Consider the following 20,019-nt stretch of genomic DNA (forward strand, 5'->3'; position numbering starts at 1 on the left):
TACATAACCCTTAATTTACTCAACGAACATTTTAACAGAATTTGGTTACAAAACGATGGCTTGGAGACGGACATAACCGAACCAGCTTGATTCATCGAACAGAACAACCCTGACAAGTTGAGGTGTTCTGCTCTTCGCCGTCAAGGTAGAACGCGCATGACACATACACTGGAGCTTGAGAGTTCACACCGAGTTCAGGAGACGAAACACTTCGCTCAAAGTTCCTTCGTTTCGGGACCAAAATGCCACTGGGTTAGCTGCCTTGGTTTGTATAGGTATAGGTTGATAAAAATCTATCCTCAGTTTAGAACATCTAAATTAATCTTGTTTTTTTTTATTATCAATAGATTGATTCTGATACTAACTTCTCGAACAACAATCTTCTAAGATATTTTCACTTCGTTCTTTTCAGTTGGTCAAGCTTACTAAGGGGTGAAAACGTTGCAACGGAAGATCGAACCGTTTGGTGTACTGTTGGCCCGTTGATTGTGGCTGGTGGCGGCCGCCCTTCCCACTCAACGGAGATTTTCACCATCACTCGACACCATCACTCGACGGAGTCGGTCACCATCACTCGACGGAGTCGGTCACCATCACTCGACGGAGTCGATCACCATCACTCGACGGAGTCGATCACCATCACTCGACGGAGTCGGTCACCATCACTCGACGGAGTCGATCACCATCACTCGACGGAGTCGGTCACCATCACTCGACAGAGCTAGTCACCATCACTCGACGGAGCCATTCACCATCACTCGACGGAGCCATTCACCATCACTCGACGGAGCCAGTCACCATCACTCGACACCCGGCTTCATCTGCTTTTGATTCTGTTTTCTCTTCTTCTTCTTCTTCCTTTCCCATGTTCTTTAATCTCACCATTTTCCCCATTTTCAGTACATCGGCGTCTCTTCTCTTCGTAACGGAGCGACCCCTGGAACTTGTACAAACGTTCCAGAATGAACAAAGTTATGAAGGTTTGGGGGAGGTGGTTCTGGAGGTGAAGGGGGGTCGGTGGTGATGGTGTGAACCATTTCGGGAAGGGGTGGATTTGAAGGTGGGGGAGGGGAGGGGAGGGGGAGTACGGAAACACACATTTTTTTTGCACATAGAAATACAGGCTCAAAAAATACGTTAATCCAGAAATGTTTCTCAAAATGCCAGAGTGTTTTTAATGTTTATCATCTTTTTTTTTTTTTTTTCTCTTCTTCCAACTGTCATGACTGGTGCGCTAAACTTAAAAGGTCGCTTTCATGAAAAGTTCACTTCACTATCACTTTCAATACACACCTCACTTTCCTCTTTCTTTTTTTTTGATTGGTTTCCTTAACTCTGCTGCCGTCATGTGCAGTTCCATAACTCCTGCGTTGGGCACTTTGCTTCGGTATTGTTATGTGCTGTTCCATAATTGGCAGTGTAAAAAATCATACATAACTGACATTTGAGAATCACTTAACTCTGGCACTGTCATAGGCAATTGGATAACTCTAGCACTGTTGTAGGTGGTTCGTTTAAAACACGGAGGACACTATCGTAAGTGATTTACATTTTTTTTTTCTTCCCTGGAATTATCAAGAATAGCTCATTCATCTCTTTTTTTTTACACTGCCGTGGGTAAATCACTGAACTCTGGTCACCGTGGCACTGCCAGGACTCCTCACACTCCAGTGCCTCATATAACATATACAGGATCGGAGACACTGTTTAATGGTTTCATCTTTTTCATTCATTCTAACATAATACAGCGAGTTTGGGCTCATTGTGGTCACCAGGAATGGGAGAAAGGGAGCGCCTCTCTGACTACAATCCTTCTTTGGTCCGGAGGAAGGTAATGAATTGTCTGCAGGCGGAAGGTGTCATCTGAGGATGGGGTTATGTCGTCAGGGTGGTAAGGTGTTGGTCTAGGAACAGAAGAGGCACAACAGACTGAAGGCCCCAAGGTGTAGCTTGAGGATGGGAGATGCGATACGAGTGTGTGGGTGGTGGGGATCAAGAGGAAAAGGGATGCGAGACGTGAAAGATTGTGATTTTGAAGGTGGGAGGTTTAGTCTAAAGGGTGTGAGGTGTGGTGGGAGGGCAGAGAGTGAGGTGTGGTGGGAGGGCAGAGCATCATGAGGTGTGGAGGGAGGGTAGATGTGCAGGATGTGAGAAAAGGGGCAGGAAGTATATAGTCTGAGACAGATAGGGGCTGACAAGACGCTTGGTCTAAAGGTGTTGGTCGTGGTGAAGAATTTGTGGTCGAAGGCCTACCTGGATGTGTAGTGTGAGGACGTGGTGTTTAGTGTCTGGTCTGAAGGCGTGGTTTGGAGGAAGGTGCCGTGGTATTAACGCAATGGGTGATGGTCCGAGCGTGGGACGTGTAATATGTCATTCCTAATATCTTAAATAAGGTAAAAGAAAATGGTCCTAATGAGCTGCAGAGTTCAAGTTTTCCATACGAGGACAACTTCTCTGAGGAGAGCAAAACTAATCCTATAGATGTGGTTCATACTCAAGTCTAAGCCAAGTTTCCAGAAGAATTCTCATTGGGTTTGTAGGAGAGAAAAGCAGAGAAGATACTGGACAAAAAGAAAAATGATGGGCATTACATACACACACTAAATCAATGTAATATCAACCAACATCTTAGTGATACTTGTGGAGCAGACTGTTATACTAATGTTAAGAGAAGACAAGGTGGAGATAAAGCATTATTCTTTACAGGTTTGGTAATTATACACAATATTGTACTAACAGCTGTGGTTTATAGTTTCCGCATCTTAATTTTGGGTTCAAGGAGAGGTGAGTTTACCTCCGAGGTCGTTTAGGTGTTGGGCGTCTGGTAGAAGAGCAGTAAACATACCGTGAGTTGGAGGTCAATATTTGGTAGACCTGGTGGTGTGTGTGGTGGGGTTAAGGATGTCTAAGCAAGGTAGGTTTGACGGTCTGGGCATTTGAGATGGTCCAGAGGGTTGGGACGAGGGAGCACGGGGTGAGGGAGGTAGGGAGGGAGGGAGGAACAGTCGAGGGATGAGAGGATGGGAGGGCAGATGAGTGTAGGTAGAGAGGAGGAGGAGGAGGAGGAGGAGGTTCGAAGGGAACTCTCAGTGAAAGAGATAGGGGTAGTCTAGGTGCGAGGGGTATAGGACAGTCGAGGCAAAGAGTATGATATGGTCTAAGGAAATGGATAGTGGAGTCGTCTAGATCATGAAGGACCGGTGGGTGCACGCACGGATAGGGAGGTCGTCCAAATTGGCAGAGTGAGGTAGTCTAGGAAAGAAGGGTGAAGTGATTCAGGTAAGGATGGCGAGGTTGTCGAGGGTAAGGAAGGGACAGTGAGGCGATGTTCTAGAGAGGGAGAGTTGAGTGGTCTGGGCAAGGAGGACGCGGCTGGTGTCGGCAGTGAGTGTGGGGGTTCATCATAACTTGTGGACGGCCTGGTCTAGGATGGTGACTTTCTTCTCCCTGCGGATTGTTGCGGTCCTGGGTGGCGGGGGTGGCTCGGGCACGTCGCCCACAAAAGTCGCCCACCCGTTAGGCCGCCCGTTGTCGTTGCCACCCGCGAGCACACACCCGGTGACGCCCATGTTGCTAACGGCAGCTTGTCCCGGTGAGACCTCACGGGGCACTGACCACGCCCTTAGTGCATCTCCTTGGCCTGCCTGGTGACCTGTGGGACGATAACAACGAAGGTGAAGCAGGCCTAACGACAGTCTGGGAAGCATGTGAAGCAGACCACATACACAGGTGAAGATGGTCATGCTACACCTCGAGCAGTGGAAAAAAAAGAAGTGAAGAATAGGATGCAACTCCACCTTACACAGGAACCAGGCATGATGATACACACTAATTACATTTCATAATTACTGAAAATACTACTAACTCATAAACACAAGATCATTATCAATTTACACAATACAGTAACATAAACTCATAAACACAAGATCAGTATCATTTTACAATTAATCCAGTAATATAAAGCTTGTAGACAAAAAAAGCCAGACTTTTCCGATCTATTCTATATGAATAAAAATCAATTAATAAGAAAATTAAAATGACCATCAGGAAAAATGAGTGACATTACTTTGAGAAAATGGTCATGATAGTTTCTTATATCACAGTTATGTAAAACACATCCAAATAATGTAATAAATGCATGCATTAAGTAGACAGAGATTAGACAGAGAGAAGTGTCGTAATGTAATTTTGACTTTCATATTTACGTCCCCTCCCCCACATACCACCTCATCATAATTTATTTCATCACCTTTACGTTCTTTTTCGGGCACCTTAGCATGATTGTTCGCATATCATGCCATCATCCATATGGGATATCCTAGTATGATAGGATATTAATAATGTCATAACCCTTATGGGAGATCCCAACATGATAAATTAGATATGATATGAGATCCCAGTATGATAATTTATCATGCTATCACCTGTACAGGACATTCTAGCATGATAGTTCACATATGCTACCAACCATATGGGACATCTCAGTATGATAGGTTGCTAATCATGCCTTCACCCTTATGGAATACCCCAGCATGATAGCTCGCTCATCATGCCATTGAGAGATAAGTGATATCTGCCTTTGTTAGCCAGACTAAAAGGAAAATACTGTCTTTATCTTAGATTATCTTTTACATTCGCTTGTTTCGACATTTCGCGAAAACGTGATATTTCATAGCTGTTCGAACGTTGCCATTTCACTCACTTTACCGATGGGGGTTTGGCTATAGGTTCTAAGATGTTCTTGCCACATCCCATTCCAAAAAAATTAATCTACCATATCAAACACCTCTTTTCTTGTGTATTATCCTGCTATCAACATCAGCCACTGATTGCTTTTTCTCCTCTCTCTCTCTAAATCGAGATGATACCGGAGCTATGTCTACTGCTTAAGCTTTCTCAGTACCTCCGTCTTGGCCAACCTACGTTCCACACCCAGGCATCAAGGCAGGAGGACACATACATCCCGCGGGATACCATCACCTCTTTGAAACTCAACATCATCACTCACCATACCTTCTTCTCCCAGGCCAGGTGCAAACCCATCAAGACTCCCCGATACCCCTGAGGATACATTCCTCTTCCTTCTCGGTAAAAAAAGGGGCCGACGGATATTTAGGATTCCGAGCCCTTCTCCAGCCTCTTGCCAACAGTGAATTCCTGTCATCGAATTCTTTTATCCTATTTTTTACAATCGGGTTCACTTCTACCATCTTTCCTCTCAGCTCTCACGCGCCAAGACCGTTAAATCACTACATTGCAACACTTTCTTCACACTATGAGACAGTCTGCAAAGTCTATCAACTTCAAGAGTCTACAGTGTCACACGGCGATTTAGCCCCTAACTAATCTCACACGAAAATCGGGCAGCTGAGTAAATAGAACAGATAAAGACACATATTGCATATAAATACATACATGCACACATAAATACACATATGCACGCATTTATAGACAGAAAGGAAGTAAAATATGCGCTCTCATATATATATATATATATATATATATATATATATATATATATATATATATATATATATATATATATATATTCATTTATCTATTTTTGTATCTACTAGCCCCTCCTGGTTTAGCGAGGTCGTGTCAGGAACATATGAGCAATGGCTTCATTTACATACATCCAATCTCTAGCTGTCATGTATAATGTACCGAAACTAGAGACTTTCATCCACAACCAAGCCTCCAAGACAGACTGCTCCACACCGGAGCTACATATTCCATGGTAGAGCCTTACATGAGTATACCCCCACCCACACACACACACACACACACTTTCCCGCCTTTCCATATACTAGATCGCTTTAACTCATTTTATTCATAGCATTACTTTCGTCACCTTGAATTTTTAGACTACGAAAACTCAAAGCTTCCTTCATTTCTTCCCTTCATCTTCTCTTCGTTCTCCTCATCCCACTTGCTTCCACCACATCTGACACACAGATCCTCTGCGTCAATCTCTCTTCACTCATCTTCATATGTCCAAACCATTCTAGCAATGGTCTCAACCAGGTTCCGTTCAGCATTACACCTGTTTCTAAAAACATCATTTCGTACGCAGTTACCTACTTCATGCCACACAATGTCCTCAAGCATTTCATCTTAAGTTACTTTTTGCCCTTCCTCAGCATTCAAGGCCCAAGACGCGTCCCTACAAAACTTGAAGAAATTATACCTTACTGAGTAATCAACACTGACCTCTCCTTCCACCAACACCATAATGTAACCTGGATCTTCGTCTGTCTTGCATCCTATGATTCCCTTCATTTCCCCATGGTTCCATCTGCTACCACATCCCCTTTTGTGTAACTAAAACATTCTACTTTCTCAATGTCCCTCTTACTCAAACTCGCATTCAAACTATCTTGTCTCATCCCTTCATTCCTCCCCATTACCTTGCTTTTGTTTACATTTACTTTCAACTTTCTTCTCTCACACTCTCTCCCAGACCCTCAGCAGGTGTTGGAGTTTCTCTCTCTTCAGAGTCTGCGACAAAACTTGCATCATCTGCAAACGACATCGAACCCACCTCCTATACTCCCTCAACCCCAATATACTGTGAGACTACGCCTTGCTCCATGACCCGCGCATGAACCTCCCTTATCACTCACACATCCTTGACTCAAACGCATCTCCACTGGGAACTCAGTCATTCTCCTCCCTTCCTAAAGGCAAATATGCCTTACTCTATTTTCACTACCATTTGTGTTAGGTTGTTCAATGATTGTGCTGGTGTATGTTGGGTGGTTGGCTGGGGGTGGAAATTTTCGAGTAATTTTGTTTGGATTCTGCTCTCTGTCCAGAGGTATGAGTAGTCCTTTAAGAATATATATATATATATATATATATATATATATATATATATATATATATATATATATATATGTATATGATACCTGGCGCTCCATGGGAAAACATGGCTGTTGTGACTTTGAATCTAAAAAGGTGACCTTTGTTGGCCTTTGAAGAAGGGTTTCTTACCCTTGGATCCGACCATTATAACAATTTGTAAGCCTTCTGTCAAGCGGCCTTTGCTGGCCTCAAAATAGCCAACACCAAAACCTCTGGGCCTTTAAATGCTACGGGTCCTCACTACAAATGGCCTTCAATGCTAACGTGCGGTAGCTTAAAAATCCTGACCACATTCTGAAGTACGTACATCCAAAAGCCCTTGTGGGTGTTACAGTCTGGCCGTGAGGGAGTGGCAGCCAAAGGACACAAGCCACTTGGGAAAACCTTAGGTGGATGGTGGCCCAAAACCTTTCCTAGATTGTGAAGTACGATTATCTAATATTTAGCCTTCTAAGTCCTAAGGTTCATCCATGAGAGAGTAACAAAAAAAGTACATGCGCACAAAGATATAAATATATATATATATATATATGAATTCAAAGGCGCTCCCGGCCTATCCTGCATGTGTTTGCGCCGCGAGTGAAAAGTCACCTTCGGCTCGTATCATCATCGTCTGTTGACGGAAGGGAGTACAGTCTCGTCGAAAAACTTCACATTCTGAAGATTTCCATACTATCCCTGCTACTGGAAGTAGCGCAGCCTTAGTGAAAAAAAAAAAAGAGGGGTTCCAGGAATAACACCACGACTTTTTCAAGGGAAGAGATCCTTGGACACTTAGAGAGATGAAATATCAATTCATAATTACCATACGTACAGGAAAGGCATGTAGGAAGTCAGAAACAAAAAAAAAAGAAAAAAAAATAATAGGTCGTGTAGAATGAGGTGCTGTGCCGATATATACAATGAATACACAGATGACAACAGCCTTGTACCGCGCGCATGTGTGACCAGCCGTTTGGTGACCTGGTGTCCTATAAATGGTTGTTAAAATTGCGTACTAACTGGGCGATTACACGCCAGTTTTTCTCTGTACATATGTGGTGCAAATTTTAATATTTGCTTCGACTATGAACAGACCTGAGTCTTATTTACCATTACGTTAATGGCGTAACCCAAAAGATGAAAAAAAAAGTGCATCGGATATGTAATTCAATATCTACAAAATGTGAATGGAAGGGGAGGTGTGGAGTAATGGTATGGTATAAGGACTTAAGCATGCTATGGATATGTAAAGTGGAAAGAAAATTAGAAGAGGATGATTAAGAAGAAAGATTGTGAGAGCGAGAAGAAAAGGGTAGATGAATTTCAACAACAGAAACAATAGCAGCTAAAAATCATTGCTAAGCAATAACAGGGAAAAAATATGAGGGAAAAGCTGTGGGGGTGTTATAAAGCTGCCCTAATTTTATTTTGAGCATTAATGCAATGTCTACAGGGATCTTTTTCGCCCCTGTGTGGAGTGATGCTTATATATCTGGTGAGGCCCCTCCACCATTCACTTATCCAGAATAAAAATCAAGGACCAGCGGAACGCAAATGGCAGGTGCTTCCCATAGTTTTTTTTCGGAGAACACTCGCTTGAGGATGGGTCATTATGTTTCCTCCTACTTAACTCGTAGAGTAAATGTGTGAATTCTCCTTTTTCTTCCCTCATTTCTACAACCTTATCACATTACATAATCAGGCCTACAAATCCTAATAACCTCTAGTTATACTACTTGACTTTCCCATCGTCTCAAATGGCCATAACTGGTGTATAATATACAAACCTCCAACAGCCAGGATCGAACCCGGGACCCCTGCATGGCAGGCGGGAGCGCTACTGCTAGGCTATGAGGCTATGATCATAGCTAAGCAGTAGTGCCCTCGCCTCCCAGGTTCGATCCCGGTAACTGTTGGGGGTTTGTATGTTATACGGAAGTGCACTTTCATATCCCTCAAAGGCTCAGTCCTCTGTTCTTAACGCTACCTCGCTAACGTGGGAAACGGCAAATAGTATGAAAAAAAAATATATATATACAGTATGTATGATGATCGGGAGGGGTTGAGAGTAAACCATCAAGAACTTAAGTTAAAAGCACTGCGAAGCCAAGAGGATTTAGAGAACGTATAAAAACAAACCCAGAAGAGAGAAACTGTAGAAGTGATGTATGATACAAGTCGGTCGTTGTCTGATTGATGGAAGGTCACCACCACCTCCGGCAGTACACGGCTCTGGTCATACTACACCCTACACCCTACAATGCCGACACCCACTCCATTAATTGGTTTGACCTCCAACCCCCTTCTCCCTGGGTCGCATGCCGACACCCACTCCATTATCTGGTGTGACCTCAAACCCCCCTCTCCCTGGGTCGTAGGTGTGTGTGTGTGTGTGTGTGTGTGTGTAGCTTCAGGGGTGACCCATGGGCTTCATTTGTGACCCTTTGGGTTTCAGGTGTGTCCCCTGGGCTTCATCTGTGACCCTTGGGATTTAGGTGTGGCTACTGGGTCACATGTACGCCCCTTTTTTGGGGTTTTCATGCAAGACTTCTGGGGATGCCTGGTGTGCTTCCTGGGCATGAAGTGTGACCTCTGAGGTGATCATATGACCCAATAGGTCACAGATACGACCCTCAGGCTGCATTATATCGGCGTGGCCTCTGGACTGCAGGTGTGTTCGCGATTCAATAGATGTGACCCCTTGCAGTATGTCTGTGTGTTTTCCCTGGGCTTCAAATGTGACCCTCAAAGCAACAGGTGTTTTCCAGCGGCTTCTGGTGTGACCTCTAGTGTGCAGGTGTGAAACCTATGCCTCAGTAATGACCCTTGAGGAGAGCTGTGAGGCTACAAGTGTTTCCTTAGTATGTAGATGCGACCATTGGGGCATAGGTGTGACCTCTGGCTCACGCGTGACCCATGGGCTACAAGTGTAATCCTGTACCACGGATGTGACCTCTATTCAACAGGTGTGATCTCCGAACCACAGGTGTAAACCACGTGTGACCTCTTGCCCCAAGTATGACACCCTAACGCTCAACAGGCGTGACCCTGGAACTAGATGCGTAACCCTGGGCCTCAGTTTTGACCTCTAGACTGCAAATGTGACCACCCGTAGACATTAGGTGTGACCCAGGAATCACAGGTGGGGAGGGAAACCAGGATCTGCTGTGACCCCCCATCGCATGGAACACCCACTCGGTAAACAGCACCTCACTGTACCCACACAGCGAGTGGCGGAAAGTAGTAGTGGTAGCAGTAGTAGTGGTAGTAGTTGCAGTAGTAGTAGTAGTAGTAGTAGTAGTAGTAGTAGTAGTAGTAGTAGTAGTGATGGCAGTAGTTGCAGTAGTAGTAGTAGTAATGAGGATAGCAATAATAGTATAAATAAAACCTAACTATTAAAGAGTGCAGTGCGCCTCACCAAACGTCGCAACAGACTGGGCGCGCGGGCGCGAATCTCCATCTCGGAGCAACGTGGGCGGTTCCACCGTGAACGACGTCTCTCTGTGGCCGCCCCCGCCACCCCTCGGGGATCTGTTGGGGAGACACACCAGTGGAGGGAGGTTAGAGGCGCGGGGGGGTGGAGGGAGGGAGGGAGGGAGGGAGGGAGTTCGTGCAGCGATCATGTGTTGGGTGGAGGGACACATCAGTGGGAGAGGGTTTAAGAGTCGAGGATGATGATGATGGAGGGAGTTCGTGCAGCGATCATGTGTTGGGGAGACACACACACCCCCAGTGGGGAGGTTAGAGGCGCGCGGAGGGTTGGGATGGAGGGAGGTAATGCAATTATAATATGTTTGGGGAGACAAAACCAGTGGGGAGGATAGAGGCGGGGATGATGATGGAGGGAGTTAAGGCAGCGATAAAGTGTTGGGGAGACACACACACCCCCAGCGGGTAGGTTAGAGGGAGGAGGTATGAGGGTATGAGTGCAGCAACAATGTGTGTACAGGGAGATACCCCAGCAAGGGAGTTATAATAGTGCCAGTTGAAGACCTTTTTGGGGGAGATGTGGTGAGATAATGATGGGGTACCTGTTGGAGAGAGAGAGAGAGAGAGATCCTAGACGAGGAGATCATGAGAGATAATGATGGGGACGTGTTGAGAGGGTCACCTCCGTCGGGTAGTTGAGGTGGAGTGGAGTTAGGAACGCGTCGGTTGAGTACCGGAGGTGATGAGGTAAGTAAGGCTTGGTGAGGGGCTCGTGAAAGGCAAACGCGATTTATGGACGAGTCTTTTCAAAGGCAAGACACAATATTCCGGCGAGGGATATTCATTGGCTGTAGAGAATCACTTCACAGGGTGGGAACTCGTCCAGATATAGTATGGGGGCTGGGTACTGATGCCGAACATGATAATCAAAAGTAAAATGACTCTAAAAGTAAAAATCTACCTTAGCTCAGTGCAAAGGAAGCTTTATACAGCAGGTTGAGGTGTCTGAGAGCGAGTGGTCTTTCGATAAGGTAAATCAGGATTTTGATGATAACAATTAATGGCATAAAAGCAAGCAAGTGTCTATCACAGAAGCTCAAGAAAATTCTTAAGGTTCTGGTAATTATGATTTTTTTGTGTTTTTTCTCCCTCAAAAGAGAGGAGAATATATATATATATATATATATATATATATATATATATATATATATATATATATATATATATATATATATATATATATAAACTAACATGTGATATACAGAAATATAAAATGCAGTTGCATGTTATTTTTGTATGAAGGTGGGAGTCATATATCCGTTCAGGAACGAAACAGAATGAGACAGACGAGCGGAGTCGTGTCAGAAAAACAGTTAAAGACCTTCGAAAGGCATTATCCCAGCACAGGAGGAGAGTACAACACTGTCGTATATGGAATAACTGAAATAACATAACAGATAGAGGATTGTGTGAATTAAGTCTGTGTTCAGGACGACTTATATACTAGCTTGCATACCTTCGATAGTCTAACTTGCTTCCAGTTAGACTATTAGCCTATCATACCATACAGAACGAAAGATAGCACAAAAAAACACACTCAAGAACCCATACGACTATGATAGGCGGATTGTACACCAACACTACTAAGAATTAACTTCATAGAGCCATTGGAGGATGGCATTATGAAATATGCCTAAACACATGAAAATATCATCTATCCTAATTTACGTATTTATCATAAAAAACGGTGATATAAGTTTATGTAATAGTACTTGCACAACTGTGTATGCAAATACGAGCTATTTCGTCCTTTCCCCAGAATATGTCCTTTAAGAGTGAATATGATTTAAGAGTAGATATACACGTCCTAGTTGCCATTCATCCTACAATGAACAAGGGGCAATCCATTCTACATCTTTATTCCATAATATTCTATAGAACCATGGGAATGAAACATAGTCTCATTACTGATACATTTCATCAGTCCAGTGATGAAATAATTCAAGATGTGGAAAGAGGAAAGAAATGTGAGAAAGAAAGATTACATCTCTGATTTCACTGACGCATGGAAAAATACGTCCACCCTCAATGTTTTCTCAGCTTGAAATATCTTTTTTCTTTGGGCAATAACCACAATGGCTTTACTAACCTAAACTCTCTGACGCCCTCTCCTCCCTACTGAAAAATGTCATATGTTGGCTACAGATAACTGAGCAGGAGGAGAAATGTTTTGTGGCCGCACTCGTGAGGGTATAACACGTATGGTTTATGTGGTCAAGCTCCGTATTCCCCTGAAAGGTACAACAACAATTTACTCTAGCTTTGTATTCCATTGTGACTTAGGCTTGTAAACTTCAAGGATACAGGTTGTATATTTTATCTGCTAGACTCAATGATTACGAGAGATATAAATTTTGCTCAGAGTAACAGTAAATGTTTGTAAAATTGACATTTTTTTGATAGTTTTTAAAATTCAGATTTTTTTCATGGCGAGTTTCTGACTCAAATTATCCAACTACAGGGTAAAAATCTGAAATGATTGTTGGGTTTGATCATTAAACCGGTAAAATGTTTCTGTATCATATGATCTCTTGTGTAGAAGTATCTGCTGGGGGGCAAATCCCAATTAATGGGGAGTTAGAGTATGAGGGAGCTATGGGGGAGATTCAACGACAGGGAGTTAGAAGTATGAGGGAGTTATGAGGGAGATTCAACGATAGGGAGTTACTGTACGAGTTGCTGGCCTGAGACACTCCAATATGATGAACTTTATGGCGTATGGATCTAATGGGATCTAATGGATCTGATGGGATGTGTCACTGTGTCTGTAGATGAGTTAGGAGAAAGTGGGAAGTAGCTTGATACACCACTGGTGAGAAAATAACTTATTGAAAGGCCTGTCGAGTTAGGAGAAAGTGGGTAGCAGCTTGAGACACCACTGGTGAGAAAATAACTTATTGAAAGGCCTGTCGAGTTAGGAGAAAGTGGGTAGCAGCTTGAGACACCACTGGTGAGAAAATAACTTATTGAAAGGCCTGTCGAGTTAGGAGAAAGTGGGGCAGCTTGAGACACCATTAGTGAGAAAATAACTCATTTAAAGGCCTGTCGATTTAGGAGAAAGTGGGCAGCTTGAGACACCACTGGTGAAAAAATAACTTATTGAAAGGCCTGTCAGAGACACAACTGTAGGGGGAGAGTTATTACAGAGAGGCTTGTAAGTAACGTCAGTGTGTTGATAGATATTACAGGAAGATTCTACCGTATCCTTGGTACCTGTGTGAGAGATCCCAGGATGAAGAGAGTTATTACTGAAACCTTTTAAGACTTTATAGTCCGAAAGTTGCTGGGGATTGAGCCTATACGAGGAGCCGCTTCGTGTTGGGTGGAGATGAATTATATAAGGACCCTTGAGAAGAGACTCTCCACACTCAGAAGTCATTACGGTGGCCCGCCTAGATTTCATGGTTAAGAGAGCTGTTACGAGGAGTGACCTAAAAGACTAATTTATTGAGAGGGGGAGAGTTATCATAGGGACATTTCAAAGAATTTACAATGGAGTTCAATTCTACTGTCACATATGAATTCTCAAAGTAATATAAAAAAAAAACGTAGAATTCAAGTAAGAACCACTGATATGATGATGAACCTTGGTTCTCACATCATGCAAATGGAAGGACAGAGACTAGGACTGATGGAAGGATTGCTAGATGGAAGACCAGAGACTAGGACTGAAGGAAGGATTGCTAGATGGAAGGCCAGAGACTAGGACTGAAGGAAGGATTGCTAGATGGAAGGCCAGAGACTAGGACTGAGGGAAGGACTGCTAGATGGAAGGCCAGAGACTAGGAACTGAGGGAAGGATTGCTAGATGGAAGGCCAGAGACTAGGAACTGAGGGAAGATTGCTAGATGGAAGGCCAGAGACTAGGACTGAGGGAAGGATTGCTTGTGTTACAAGGGGACTGGCTGACCTGCTAATGGTGGCGACGCCATGGGGTGATCGGAAAGAGCCTTGCGACGTCAGCGGCCCGGGGGATTTGGGTCTCTTCAGTGTGCTGGAAGGAGACCTGCTGGAAGATAGAAGATCGAAAGTGTTAGGAACATTCAACTGTTCGTTCGGGCAGAAGACACTGGAATTAGGGAGGATTTTTTTATTCTTCTTTAAATATGGGTGTGAATTAGAGAAGGAGAGATAATATGATCAAAGGCTCTTTCCTCGTATACGTAGAGCCTTATCAATGGTTCGTTAATGCATTCGTACTGGAGATGTTATGCTCAAGGAGTAAGAGTTTCCTTGCGTTCTCTATAATATTCTGACCATCTGCGGAGCTCTTGCCTTACTAGCGTCCCTTTCAGTAAATCGTTAAATTCCGCGGTTCTTGAACGCACTTTTTCATAAGATAATCCGCTCAAACGAAACCATTACTGAACGGTGACCATCTCTCAAAAATCCGAGACTTCATTACCCTACGATCGCTATGATTGACTAGAATAATCTCGTCCAACAGTCTCTCCCTCCAAAGGAGTCTTGACATTTTTGCTGCTACTGATTGTAGCGTAGGTGCCTTGAAGCTGTAGGAGCCACATCAAAGTTGCCTTAGGGTCTATATAATTAAAGAAGAATTATACCATTCAAACCCATCTGTTTACCACTGATACTCAACGGTGTACTCAAAAAGGCCTTTGCAGTGCTGATCCTACCATCATAATGTTATTAATCTTGTTCCTAATTACCGACGAAGGTGCTGGCGATATATACCTCCAGAAGCTATACTGATCTTTCCTCAAGCATGTACTAATCACACAACAAATGAAAAGCGCATTACTCTCAGCACAACCACCGCTACACACCAGATCTCCCTCCCCTCACCATCTCTACCATCTCAGGCACTTCGTCTATCTTGGAACACGGAGAGTAAAATCGTGTAAGGTTGAGGAGGCGTTCCTGGCGTAAAACCCAACCCTCTCAATGTGAACCCCGGATGATGGAGTCACCAACTAACCTAACCTCGTGTTCCTCGTCTTCAAGAGACATCCGGAGACTGAGAACGAATTTCATTGTAGTTTCCAACAAAGGCATACGTACGACTGCGTTCCCCTTAGGTTTGGATGAGGTGTGGTGGTGGTGGAGGAATTGGGTCTGTATCCGCGGTTGACTGGTTTGCTTCATCCTTTTCTTTTTTCAAGGTTATTGTTGTAGGAGAAAGTTGGAGGATTTATGGAGATTCAAGATCGGTATTATGTCTACAAGTTTCCAGATGTTTGGGTTATAATATCGACTGATTATGCCTCACGAACTAGGGCTCAGACATTGTGCTTGGAGATAGCCATTCGAATCATACCATCAATCAGCCAGGTCACAGTTCTCTTATCATTCTGAATCAACAGATATTTGCTCTTTTATTCCTCCTGTCATCCTGTCTTCCTTTGACGGATAAATCAGCGTGGTGTCCCCCGTCTCAATGGTTACTGTCACTCCTCCGTCTGTCATTAATCATAGCAGTGGACGGAAGCAGTCCTGTGTGCGTGTCTTGTGTCAAGGGCAAGTAAGATGAGAGCGAATCCATGGGTTCTGGGCCAAGATGCGAGTGCGTGGCTTCCTCATCTACCGATCTCTGTATTCGGAGAACAAGTAGAGTAAAGATCCTCACCAGCAGTTCCTCTCTGCTATGAAACAATGTTTCACTCTGATGTCACTTTTTTTTTCGTAACAAATATCCCATTCCAGTAGCGATAATGGGTTTAGTTTGATAAGACTTTTATCATTATCAATCTTATCACTTGTCATTGAGTGGAGTTGTGGAAGTCATCATGACCCATGGTGTTGTCTAGGAAGATACTGGAGGAATGATTGGAAATCGATTGCAATGGCATATTATTATCATTATTTTTATTATTATCATATCACGTACTGTTGTCATTTTTGTGCTTACAATGGGATGATTTTTTGAGTTCTTGAGACTTTTTAATTTTCCTCTCTCTCTCTCTCTCTCTCTCTCTCTCTCTCTCTCTCTCTCTCTCTCTCTCTCTCTCTCTCTCTCTCTCTCTCCCCATAAGATGCAAGGAGATTAAGGACAGTGAAACATGACCTGTCTTGAAGTTTTTCGCTTTTGATTTTTTTTCTTTTGTTTTCTTGTTTGTGTGATGCCTCGGCAAAGGAGGTTCATGTTGCTTCATTTAAGATGTTTTAGCCCCATCCAGATATGTTACCTTCCTCTGGTCAATAAGCGCCAGTCATATTCTCTACCAGGTCAATAAGCGCCACTCATATTATCTATCAGATCCATAAGAACCGACCATATTTTCTTCCAGGTTTAAAAAACTGTCAGTCACATCATCTACCAAGTCAATAAGCTTCGATCACATCGCCTTCAAGGTTAGAAAAAAAAAAAATGCCAGTTGCATTATCTTCCAGGTTGACAAACGCTTGTCAAATCATCTTCCAGGGTCAAGTGAAGGAAGATTTTTTTTCTTCCTTCACCTGGAATATGTTCCAAAAGATTTCCAGCTTTTCTTCCTGGATTCCATAAAAATGCGAAAGAACGCTCTGGATTCTTACATCTGGAAATACAGGTATCGTTCGTGAGATAAATGGAGACTTTTGTCTTTAGGAAAAAATACATTTTCTACATTTTCTCACGTAACTTTCATTCGAAATTCTTTTATTTCCGTATAAGTAATGAGAAATTCTTGTTTATACTTAAGAACAAGAATTTATTTCCGTATAAGTAATGAGAAATTCTTGTTTATACTTAAGAACAAGAATTTATTTCCGTATAAGTAATCAGAAATTGTTGTTTATACATAAGAACAAGAATTTATTTCCGTTTAAGTAATCAGAAATTGTTGTTTTTACTTAAGAACAAGAATTTATTTCCGTATAAGTAATGAGGAACTGTTGTTTATACTTAAGAAGAGGGACGGGAAGCTTCAAGATGGGCGATCACTGATCAAAATCTGGATATGTCGAATTCTTGACAGATTCTTTCACAAACAACTTGATGCGAGTTGTGACTGGGCCATTATCTGTCTTCATAAAGAGGCTAATCTCCTCACTGAAGAAGACACTAAACCTATTTCAACCCAAGAGTTACACACGGCAATATAGCTACGCTTCCATCCATATCACCTCCTCGTCTGCTGGTTATCAATATGGAAATACTTCTCTCACTGGTTTCCATCAGAGAACCGTCTCCCCCAAAAATCTGTCATCGTTAGAAATGCGAATTTCTGAAGTTCTTTTCCCTCTTCATCCCCAGAGCAGTCAGCGACTTAGAGGTGGAAATAAAGGTTTCTAAGATACGGTCTTCGCTTTCAATGTCGAGACCTATGCTGAAAAGAAGATATTTCTTCTTCTGTTCTGATTTCACTCAACCTCTTCTCTGATCTTCCAAGCAAGAAATTGCATTAGATATGTGCGAATCGTCTAATGCAATTCTGTTGGTTTTGGTCTAATGGAATGCAATTCTGTTGGTTTTGGTCTAATGGAACGCAATTCTGTTGGTTTTGGTCTAATAGCAGACCCACAGTGACCAATCATTAATCCTCAATCCACACACAGTGCATTGATCTGAAAGTCTTGTGTCTATATTCGAGACTTTATCACCTGTAATAAGCAGTGATCGAGACTTTACTGCGATACAATTGAGATTCGATCCCACAAGTGTGATATCCTCAAGACCGATGGAAGTATGTTATCAGACTCGCCCGTGCAGCCATTCCCAATGGCGTGACTTGAGCAGGAATATTTTTTCGTGGCAGACTCACTCACTCTGTGTAAGTGTGACTATCTACAATCTAGATATCGACATTAGGTAAACATCCATCTACACAACTAGACCGGATTCGTGTGAGAAACTGCAGAAGCTGGTGACTGAGTTTGGTAAAGTGTGTGAAAGAAGAAAGCTGAGAGTAAATGTGAATAAGAGCAAGGTTATTAGGTATACATTACTATCAAAGTCCATATACCGCACTTATTACTGTCATTAGTGAATATACTTCGTACCTGTTACTTAATCTAAAATCTCATGAATGAGATATATGCTGCAGCAAATCCTCATTACTGTTCTTACGACATAACAACACCTTGGTTGAGGCCCAGGATATATAACCCTCCTTCTTTCCCTGTCTTCTTCTAAGCTTTCTCCTCCACACCGTACTCCCGGGAGTCCTACACCCAAGGCCATCCCAAATTCTTCAAATCCCGAAACTTTTCCCTTCCAAGCAACAAACGAGATATTTTTGTGGCCTAATCTCCAGCCACCAGCTGTATGCATCGCTCCTGTGTCTCGGCCTGAGTTCGTAACGACAGAAGGTTTCTTCGTCAGCCTAGAAGAGTGGATGATGAATGTGGTGGATGATGATAACTAACTCAGACAACCTGGTCGCAAGTGTTAAATAATGATAAATGTTAATATTTCTGGCTCGAATTTACTGCCTGTGGACATACTGAAGTATGAAGACCAGTCTCCTAGAAGGGAAAAGAACATGGTCGTATAATGGAACTTTAATTGTGCTACTAAAACACACAGTTGACGGTAGACTTACATTCGACAATGTTCACAGTTAAATCTATATAAGAATTACGGTTGTATCAATATAGATCGAAGCCTGACTAACCAAGTTTACAGTGAGATCATAAAACATCACAGTCACAAAAGCTAAGGACAAATCCTGAGTCTTCCTAGTCAAATACTCAGCATGACTCAAACAATACCTCATGGCGTTGGACAAATGGAGTTTTCCAAGCTCAAAAACCGAAGAGATTGAAATCTGAAGAACATCACCTCCGTAGCAATAACAACAATGATACTAATGATATCATTATCATTATCAAAACATTGTTTTTATCATTACCATTATCATCGATTACTATCATTATCATTATTACTAGTATTATCTAACCTGGGATTTCTTCTCTAAAGTCTCTTGCAGTTTCGGGGTTACGTTACAGTCATTAGGATGGGCAGACTGGATGGATACATTGGGCTTATTTGAATCGAGAATTTCTCTGACGAGTCTGTACTGCAGTTCATCAACTGCTGATGATACACCTGGGGGTGACTTTCCACTGGCAGTACAACCACAAGCAGCCCGGAATCCAACGACACCTTTCGCCACAGATTACGTACGTGAATGCTCATGGAATGTCAGGAAATGGAACGAAACTTGAGTTCAAACGAAGCTTGAGTTTGAACGAGACTAAAGTTTTAAACGAAACGAATTTAAACGTTACTTGAGTTTAAACTATCTTGAGTTCAAAGGAAACGAGTTTAAACGAGACTAAAGTTTTAAACGAAACGAATTCAAACGAAACTTGAGTTTAAACTATCTTGAGTTTAAACGAAACTAAAGTTTTAAACGAAACGAATTCAAACGTAATATGAATTTAGACTATCTTGAGTTTAAACGAAACGAGTTTAATCGTGAGTTTAAACGAAACTTGAGCTTAAGGATAAAGTAGATGGGATGGGTAGACTACAGAGTATTTCTGTTACACAATATCCTAACAAAAGACTTACATAATACTAATGTAATGGTTTCATATACCAATTCGTCTTCTTAATACCACAACCATTACGTACTCTCAAGTTTTCTCAGATCTAAATTTGTTTTCCCTATTGTTTTTCATTTTTTTTTCGTTTTCAATCAAACATACCCTATCAACCTCTCACTATTTTGACACAGTTCCCAGAAAATGAACCTTACTAAGCTACTACATAAAGGAGGTGGGAAAAAAATA

General features: G+C 42.6%; 1 protein-coding gene across 1 annotated transcript in view; it reads right to left on the reverse strand.

Moving 5' to 3' along the window:
• The window catches only part of LOC139765123 (carboxylesterase 4A-like), a 107,311-nt gene continuing 87,292 nt past the window's right edge, over positions 1-20,019 (reverse strand). The window contains 3 exon segments of the mRNA XM_071692313.1: positions 1-3,652; positions 10,268-10,380; positions 14,249-14,347. Of these exon segments, the coding sequence (XP_071548414.1) occupies positions 3,402-3,652; positions 10,268-10,380; positions 14,249-14,347 (463 nt within the window). The 3' untranslated portion in view covers positions 1-3,401.

This window comes from Panulirus ornatus, chromosome 52, assembly GCF_036320965.1.
Source record: "Panulirus ornatus isolate Po-2019 chromosome 52, ASM3632096v1, whole genome shotgun sequence".
NCBI lineage: Eukaryota > Metazoa > Arthropoda > Malacostraca > Decapoda > Palinuridae > Panulirus > Panulirus ornatus.